The 9373-nt window shown below is 34.7% G+C and overlaps 1 protein-coding gene across 1 annotated transcript in view; it reads left to right on the forward strand.

Annotated features, from left to right (window-relative positions):
* The window catches only part of LOC115240265 (probable G-protein coupled receptor 158), a 115253-nt gene that overhangs the window by 63431 nt on the left and 42449 nt on the right, over positions 1 to 9373 (forward strand). The window contains exons 3-4 of the mRNA XM_029815322.1: positions 2518 to 2641; positions 4419 to 4562. Of these exons, the coding sequence (XP_029671182.1) occupies positions 2518 to 2641; positions 4419 to 4562 (268 nt within the window). The remainder of the gene's footprint in view (positions 1 to 2517; positions 2642 to 4418; positions 4563 to 9373) is intronic.

Consider the following 9373-nt stretch of genomic DNA (forward strand, 5'->3'; position numbering starts at 1 on the left):
ATATATATATATATATATATATATATATATATATATATATATATATATATATAAAGTTAATTGTACGTTTTTTAGAATATTATGTACATTTTATTTTGGAAAACAATGAATCTTTAATTATGAACATATCTCCCTAGAAATAATTATTTTTATTTTATATTTCAATGTTCTCTCTCTCTCTCTCTCTCTCTCTCTCTCTCTCTCTCTCTCTATTTTTCTTAATTTGTACATCAAAACTAAAAGAATTGAGATAGAATTTTATATTAAGGTTTCAACGTCCAAATGATTAAGAAATTAAATTTATTTATTGCAGTTTATGTAAGTAAATTACAGCGCTTTCGCTATGCATTGAAACGTTTCCACTCAACTGGACTAAGTGAAATCACCATTTACGGAATAACGCCGGGCGATATGTTCGCGAAAGGATAGCGAGAATTCGCTCGCAATTGCACGTCGGAAATAGCGTCGCTCTCCCGTTCAAATCCAAAAATGCAAAATTTCATGGACCACTGCACGCAGAAATCATGGTAAATGCCGACAGTTGGAAAAGAACGGGGGCTATGCCGTTCGGAAGAATGCAATATCCGTTAAAGGAAATTTGTTATCAGCGCGACTGCGAACGCATCGTAATTCTTGCAAATCAAGAATCGATATCGGCCAACTATCGAGAGGGGGGGGGGGGAAAGTCGAACGGCGTTTGTTATACAGGCTGTTCCCAGATATACGATAATATTATTCAGTCATGTGAAGCGGGAGAGCCTAAAAATAATAACAGTTTCTCGATATCAATATTAAGATCGAATTTAAATAATTGGAAAAAAAAGCTATTTTCACGAACTAAAATTCGTAGATGTGAATAATCACATTTGCATATATATATTTAAGAGAAAATTTGAATAGAATATTTATACGAAAGCTTTAGAAAAAAATAGAAAATTTGTAAACTTGAGAGGATTTATTTTGCGAGAGGATAATTTGCGACATGTTGTATATTAGAAATATATTATTACTGAGATGCACCGTCTGTTCCTCGTACAAAGCAGCCGCTATTACGTTTCATGTCAGAGGAAGGATTATCGCGCGCGCGGATTACACGAGTCGAGAATCAACGGAAGATATATTGCACGCATAATCGGCTTCAATATGCGCACGCGTGTTGAATTATGCATTAGAAAACGAGAAGCGAGGGAATCTGATTTGACATTAAACATTATTTTAGTATAGTAAAAAGAGAATAGCGAGGACACGAGAAAAATTCCGAAAAATTTATGATACCTTACTTTCATCTCACGGTATATGGATCTTTCAAGAGAAGTCCGCCTTTTCGCCTTTTTCTTTTTACATACATAATAAATTCTTTTATTTTCATACCTTATAATCTCAAATTCATTTGCTTCCTTATAGAGGAAGTTCTTTTTTCCAATTTTCTATGACAATGTCTTCAGAATGTTCCAAAATGTCGAAAAATCACGTTTAAAAAAAATGTCCGTATGTGTGCGTATGTATGTGTATGTACGGAATGTTTGTGCAAGCTTTAACTTCCGCAAATTTTGAGATATCGGGGTAAATTTTTTTAAATGAATAGAGTATCATTAAAGGATGGTTAGTATCGAATTTGATGAAAATTGGTAAAAGGATTAATTTTTTATGAAATTTTGAATTTTTTGAAAAATGTCTGTGCACGCTCTAATTTTCGCAAATTTTGAGATATCGGGGTAAATTTTTTAAAATGAGTAGAGTATTATCAAAGGATGGTTAATATCGAATTTGATGAAAATTAGTGAAAGGTTTCATTTTTTATGAAATTTTGAATCTTTTGAAAAATGTCTGTGCACGCTCTAATTTTCGCAAATTTTGAGATATCGGGCTAAATTTTTTTACATGAATAGAGTATCATTAAAGGATGGTATTGAATTTGGTGAGAATTGGTGAAAGGGTTAATTTTTTATGAAATTTTGAATTTTTTGAAAAATATCTGTGCGCACTTTAACTTCCGCAAATTTCGAGATGTCGGATTAAATTTTTTACCATGATAAAGCTTCCTCTATAAGGAAGCCAAAATTGAAAAACTCATTTGCTCTGAGAAGGAAATAAAATTATGAGGAAGCAATGTTCGTTCAAGTTTCTAATTTACACGATTTTCATTTTTTTTTTTTTTTTTTTATACTTTGGTGGCATTTCAATATATATAACAAAAAGGAATCTATTCTGAAACTCGTATCGATCTAGAGACACACAGAAGAAACACGATGCGTTACAAGATATATATGTTAGACGGATACTAATTAGGAACAGATGTTAGTTCCCATTATCGGGCGCTACTTAAATTATGTAAAAACAGACGGTTATAGTTTCCACTACTAATTCAATTTCGATAAGTGGCGCCGAAGCGTTCTCCCCCCGCCCTCCCTTCGCGAGAGATTTGCCCTCTCTCGGGACGTAAGTCGGCCGCTCAAGTCTAAGCCCATCTTACATCCGGAGTTTAATCGCAAAACGTGTTTGATTTATCGTTCGCAGGGGCACCAGCGGTATCGACATAGACCTTCGCCGAGTAGACATAGATCAGTGCCCGTTGCCGGCCGGATCCACGCAGCTGAACATATTCGCCGCCAGCGACAAGTGCAAAAAGCGCACCACCGAGGTAATGCTAATTTCTCGTCGCTCTCTCTGCACCACGTCGTTCCCCTCCCTCGCCGCCAAGGATCGATGTTTCCCGCGAGTGTCCTTCTGTGTTCTGGAGCGCGCGCTTGAAACACGTCGCACCGAATGGAGAACAAAGCCACCGGGGGAATGTTTTTCCACGTGGCGACCGACTCTATTTGTAAATGCCACTCTCGACCCTATCGCGCGGAAGAAAGAGAAAAACTATAGCGGTTCTTCCGCCATGCGAAAAACACAGTTACGTGCTGCTCGCGCAGCGTTCGTTCCTTTTTATCACCCGGTAATAAACCGCGAGCGTTATCGGGGCGCTTTATTTTTCATAAATTAAAACTCGCAAGAAAATGACGCGCGCTCCAGAGGTTTTCAAAAATGTTTAACTTAAAATCCTTACAAAGTGCCAAAATTATTGGATAGTATTTGCGCCCCAGAGCGAATTTACATTTAAATTGTATTGTGAATCGCGTATATTTCATGCAGTTTTCTTGACAAATTTCATAAAATTTTGGCCATAGGGAAAATTAGAATTGGGGCTAATTTATCGTTAATCTTTATTTATAATTCTTAATTTTTGATATTTATCTAATTAATTTATATTTATCTAATTTAATTTACATCTTTATTGTTATGGGGTACGTTGGACGAAATTTTTTTAACAGTTCTTTTTTATGTAAAAGCGCAGTAATATATGGAAAAAATCTCGAAAATTATGGTAGATGTAGAATAGAGTACTGTATGAATATCGTCCGATCCTTTATGTAAACCCTATACAGTTGAAATCGCGTTTTTCCGATCTTCAGCTACAATAATTTATACGAACTCTGAAAAGAGGGTAGCAATTTGAAGAGAACATTTCTTCAGGCTTCATCCCGTGAAGCTATTTGCAGAGAAAAACAAGCATATTTTTTTTTCCTTATAAAAAAAGTACATAAAAATCATTTTTCACGATTTTTTACTTTTAACTTTTGATGGTTGTTGTTTCACAGAATCCTATTTTTTTCATTTTTTCAATTTCCATAGTTTACTACATGAATGCAAATAATACACCTGCAACATAAAATTGTTTCAATCACTGAAGCATGTAGTTGTTTGGACCAATGAAGCCGTAGTTTATCATAGATTCCCGTTTTATGGAAATCCATGACACTTTTTAACTATGACATTTTTTTATTGCTTCGCTCGTTACTTTAACAAAAAAAGTAATAGCTACATCAATATGTATGAAAAATAATGTATTTCATCATTTTTTACGCTACACGCAATCCTTTCTAATGAAACATGATCAGTTCTGTTGTTTTCAAATAAGAGTATATCCCTTTAAACTTTAAATGGAAGTAGTCTAACATAAAATTCCTTTTCAACTTTCGAATATTTAATTATTAAATTTTTGAAAATTTAGATATTTGGAATCTCTTATTTGAAGATTAATTAAATTATTTACGGCGATCAATAAAACAATAAAACTGGTCACTACGAGTATAGCCTTATTTATGTAAGTAATATATACGCGCTAAACAGTTTGATTAAAGAATAGAATTTTAATTTTTTAAATAATTCTTTTTTAATTTTTTACAAATAATAATATATATTTTGTCGACCAAGAGAAATAACTTTTGATCGTTCTCTCAGGCGAGAGATCAGCGAACAATTCGTTGAAACAATTTCGGCGAATAGTACATAGTTAGCCTTAATAACGAAAGGATCCGATAATATGTAAATATTGGTTAGATGCAATTAATCGTTTCGTCCACTGTTCGCAGTGCATCGCCATTCCCGGCCTTGGTTTTCGCCGCGGTAGTTATCGATGCGTTTGCAAACGAGGCTTCTACTATCCGGACACGAAATCGGACAAGAGGTACTACAATGGTACTGTCATAGAGGAAGAGTACGAGAAATTGATGATGGTGAGTGGTTTAAAGCCGACCCAGTATGTAGAAATAGCTCTGCTCCACTTTACACAGGCCAACTAATGCTGGTCATAATAAATATTACTCCATTTTCTCCCTTTTTTTTTTTTTTGTTTCCACAAGAATAGAAATTACTTTATCATGGCGAAATTATACGCTAACAAAAATATGCAAGAGAGCTGTCGTTTCGGTCTCATCAAATTTCCATGAGCGCTTGTCATTGGCTCTAATGGCATGGCTCCGTTCACAAAGCAGTCGATTAGTTGAGGTTCATAGTAAATCGATGGAAGATTCTGTCATTAAAGTTTAATGCAATAGAAATGGGACAGATCTTATACGCACATAATGCAATCAATTTGCGAATGCCTACAAGAAATTGATTCTCGATTAAAGAATAATTTATGAGAATAAACAATTTTTTGCAAGTTAATATTCACAAATAAAAAAATCGCGATATATAATTTATATTAGGTCTACCGGAAAGTTCTGTCCGTTTTTGGAATAAAACAAAATACAAATTTTTATTACCGTCAATAAACTTTATTAAATAATGTAATTGCCATTATTCGGAGAAGTATTGTCAGCAACTGGATAATTTAAATACAGCAGTCCAAGAAAAGAGGCCGGCGATGTACAATAGGAAGAACATCATACTGCATCATGATAATGCCAGGCCACACGCTGCTTTGGGGACTCGTCAAAAATTTGCAGAACTAGGCTGGGAAATTCTGTCGCATCCACCATATTCCCCGGACTTAGCACCCACCGACTATCACTTGTTTTTGTCCTTACAAAATTTTTTGAGGGGCAAAAAATTCAAAAATGAAGAAGATATCAAACAAACACTGGTTCAATTTTTCGCATCAAAAGATAAAACATTTTTCGAAAAAGGGATATACAAATTGCCCTCACGCTGGCAAGAAATCATTAATAATAATGGCAATTACATTATTTAATAAAGTTTATTGACGGTAATAAAAATTTGTATTTTGTTTTATTCCAAAAACGGACAGAACTTTCCGGTAGACCTAATATAATATCGGTAAATATGATATATTGTTGGGAACAGAAAAGGTCGCGGGAAAATCAATACGAATTTTACCACATTGTCAATTCGTTATGCTTTAATTATTCCGCGACGCGCAATCGCTATCGGACAAAAAAAAACATTCGGACGGGAAACGTGATAATTTATAGCGAGCGTAAACGCAAAACGTAACGAGACTTTTATTATTGAAACCTAGGGTTACACAATTCTCCATCCCACTCGTTGCCGGTGAAAAAACTCCACCGCGTCTCTGACTTTAAGCCGACGGAAGGACGCGCTTTAATTGGACTCGTTGAAAGCGACACGGGACAATACCTCATTGCTATCCATTATTCTTTGTCGGATTATTGTTCGTTGCCTATCTTCAAGCTCGCGGCTCGAAACATGCGCGTCAATAGCATTGCTCTGCAATTGGCGCAAACGCATAATCACGTTTCGCCTCGAGAGAAAGGAAAAAGAAGTATTACGTAATTAATTAATCATTATACAATCTTGGTTGCTGTTACCAACAAGTACTATTTCAATATAGATTTAATGTAATAATAGATTCCATAGAGTTGGTACATAAATTATTTGATTTATTAAATATTTTATGTGTTCTATTTTCAATTATTCCGGATTGTTCCCCTTCGAGATGAATCAGCTTTCATGATGCAGAGTCACGAAGAGGTCGCGATCGTAATTTCGGTCGAGACAAGATCGTGAGAATCCCTTAGGTTAAATCTAATCCGAGCAGGAGGAAGATTAATGGAGGTGACGTTACTTGTAGTTCGCGTTTGCCCGTTTGTTCCTTCGAAAACTAAATGTCGACCTCAAGATTGAAACAAGAATAAGGCGGAAGAGAATCTTGGAAACATTGATGATGACTCATCTTTATTGCTCATATTAATACCGAGATCCTTAACTATACGATGATTAATCTCGCGATTAATCGTATCACTTTTTTACGAGCAAATGTCAAACAAGACGAATGTATATTTCGAAAAATATTAATGACTAATTTTATCAAAAAAATAGAAATAAAAAATTAAAATAAAATTGGACAAAATAATTTGATTGTGTCATAAATTATAAAAATTATATCGATTGTTAATAAAATTTATTCTATCGTAATAAACACGGTCGATGAAAAACATTTTGTAGAGTGTCAAACGCATAATGAAGTATCTTCGATGATAAGAAATATAACGACGTGAAATCTTACAAAGGTACGAGACCGAATTTATCAGGCGTCGCTTCGCGAAACTTCGTTTTTCGTGTCGAAAAATGTTCTTCGCGAGCAGGTAAAGCCGTCCTTTTTGATTACGCGGTTTACGTTCCGAATGTAATTAAGGTAACGAATATCGCGCGCAGGAAAGATGGGAGCGTGTTTCGTTGTCTCGACCAGTTTTTGCTCGCACTCGAATGTCGCCTCTTTAACACAGTAAAGGTCTCCAGGAAGACAGGAGTGACTGAAGAAGGAAAGAAAGAGGAGGGAAGAGAGTAGGGCGAAAAGAGAATCGAAGTTCCCGACAGCACTCCGTGGGACCCTCGGGGCCGCGCTTAATTGGATCGAATCGAGTCGAGGCAACGACGAGGAAGAGTCACCGCTCGTACGCTCGTTTCGCGTCTTAAATTTCAATTATTTCGAACTGCGATCAGAGACCCTTGGATCAAAACGTCGGTTTATTTGTCGTTAATAAAACACAAACGCTTTCCTTCTGACTGGACTGAGATTAATTGGAAAAACTTGGAGCGTTTGAACTCGCTAAAATAACTAACGTTCGATTCCAGATTATACCTCTGTTGTGAGCGATATCTTTAATGTAAGTTCTATCTCTTCTTTTTTTGTGATGCGAGCAAGAGAATTTAACAATAAATAAAGTTAATTGGAAAGATACTTTTAAAGAAGACAGATTTTTTTTTTATATAAATTAGAAAATATGTAAGAGATACACGGAGAATATTTTATATTTATATATACACACACACTATATTTATGCATTAATATAAAATTGATCACTTACTGTGGAAAGAGACGTTTAATTTAAAAAATAACAAATAAAATAAATTAAATAAATTGTAAATTACTCATCTCACAGTTACTCCTCGCTGTCGCCCAATGCCTCTCTTTCCCCTCTTGCTTCTCCTTTGCTGCCCTTTTATGACACTTTTGCATGACACTCACGAAAACACGGTTAATTACGATCACGGGCGCACTAATTGGTGGAATACGACGATCGCGTGACACTTTACAGGGCGCTTCCAATGTATAATCATCGTGCGCGACACGCACTTTATTTCATTGATGAGAGAACAACGTGAAAATTATGGCGCTCGAAAATTTTGCTATTCAAATTCACGCGTCACTTGCTGCGGTGACATTTAACAGATAATATACACTTTCGTTTTACAATTACTCACCTGGTATTATAAAGTTTGGAATACGAATTAAACATAAATATTCAAGGATTGTGCAATATTCAAAGATATAGTTAAGTTTGTCGACTGTTTGCACGACTAATTTTGAATAAATTTTGCGGGATATGCGTTTTGACAAATTGCAACGATGGATTATAGAAACGCCAAATTTATTATGCGCGATTGATAAATATTAAAATGTAGGATTAATAACGCAGGAAAAAAAATATTAAAATGCAGGATTAATGTACTTATTATAATTGAACATATCGCGACGCTGTTCGATCAGCCTCGTAAACGCAAACGTTTTGTTAATGACCGTAAATGGCATTGGCGACTTCACTTTGATATCGCGCGATATTACGCGAGTCGAGTTAATGGCTAGTTGAGAGGCAATGTACCGTCCCGAAATATATATAATCGAAATTCACGATATTGCATGCGAGATACATAATAAATCCCGCGAAATAAATTATTAATTAACGGTCGATATATCATCGGTTTTCCTTTACTTGTATTATTCGATCCGGTAATCGTATATTACTCCCGATAATTATAGGCAAATAATGCTTAAATCGGTGAAAAATTTTAAACGCGGTATATATTCATATCTAAATAAATTAAAGAAATAATTATCGTTTTAAATATTGAGAAATAAAATAATAATTACCCTTCCCTAATGCTTCATTTTCTTCTCGTCCATATTTTAGAAAAATAAATTGGTAGCGACATATTATCGTAGTATTTTTCGAGACACGATCGTGAGAAGTACTGGAAGACGTCAAATGCGTAATAATTACAATTATTGGTTATTAGTTAGCGTGATTCGTATGAACATTGCGACGACAGCTATTTATCGAAGCAATATTTCGCGTAATATATTTGGAAGAAGAATCTCGGAACGACATGAGATGGAAATTATAAATTGTTTTGTTATGATAAAACAAATAAGTTAATTTGTTAGTAATTGTAAAATGTTTACGGGCATATAATGACTTCTTTAAATATACCTCGAATATATTTTGCCTCGCGCTGTAATTTGAATTTTTCGCTTGTTTTCAAATGTAATTAACCCATCATTTTCATATCAAAAATTTTGAGTAATATACAAACCAGGGTAAAATAATTCACATAATGAAAAGCCCCGTGATATATCGATCGTTTATTAATATAATGCATTTATATATTCCGCGGTATTTATATATCGCGTGTGCAATATTGAATTTTGAATGACGTATTTTTGGACGGCACAACGGATCTTTTGACTAATCATTTACTTGAATGGTATCGCACGATATCAAAGTGAGATTGTTTGTGAATGATATTTTCAAGTTTTTTGATGATTAATGATACATGTCGT

The sequence above is a fragment of the Formica exsecta genome, unplaced genomic scaffold (assembly GCF_003651465.1).
Source record: "Formica exsecta isolate Colony F162 unplaced genomic scaffold, ASM365146v1 scaffold423, whole genome shotgun sequence".
NCBI lineage: Eukaryota > Metazoa > Arthropoda > Insecta > Hymenoptera > Formicidae > Formica > Formica exsecta.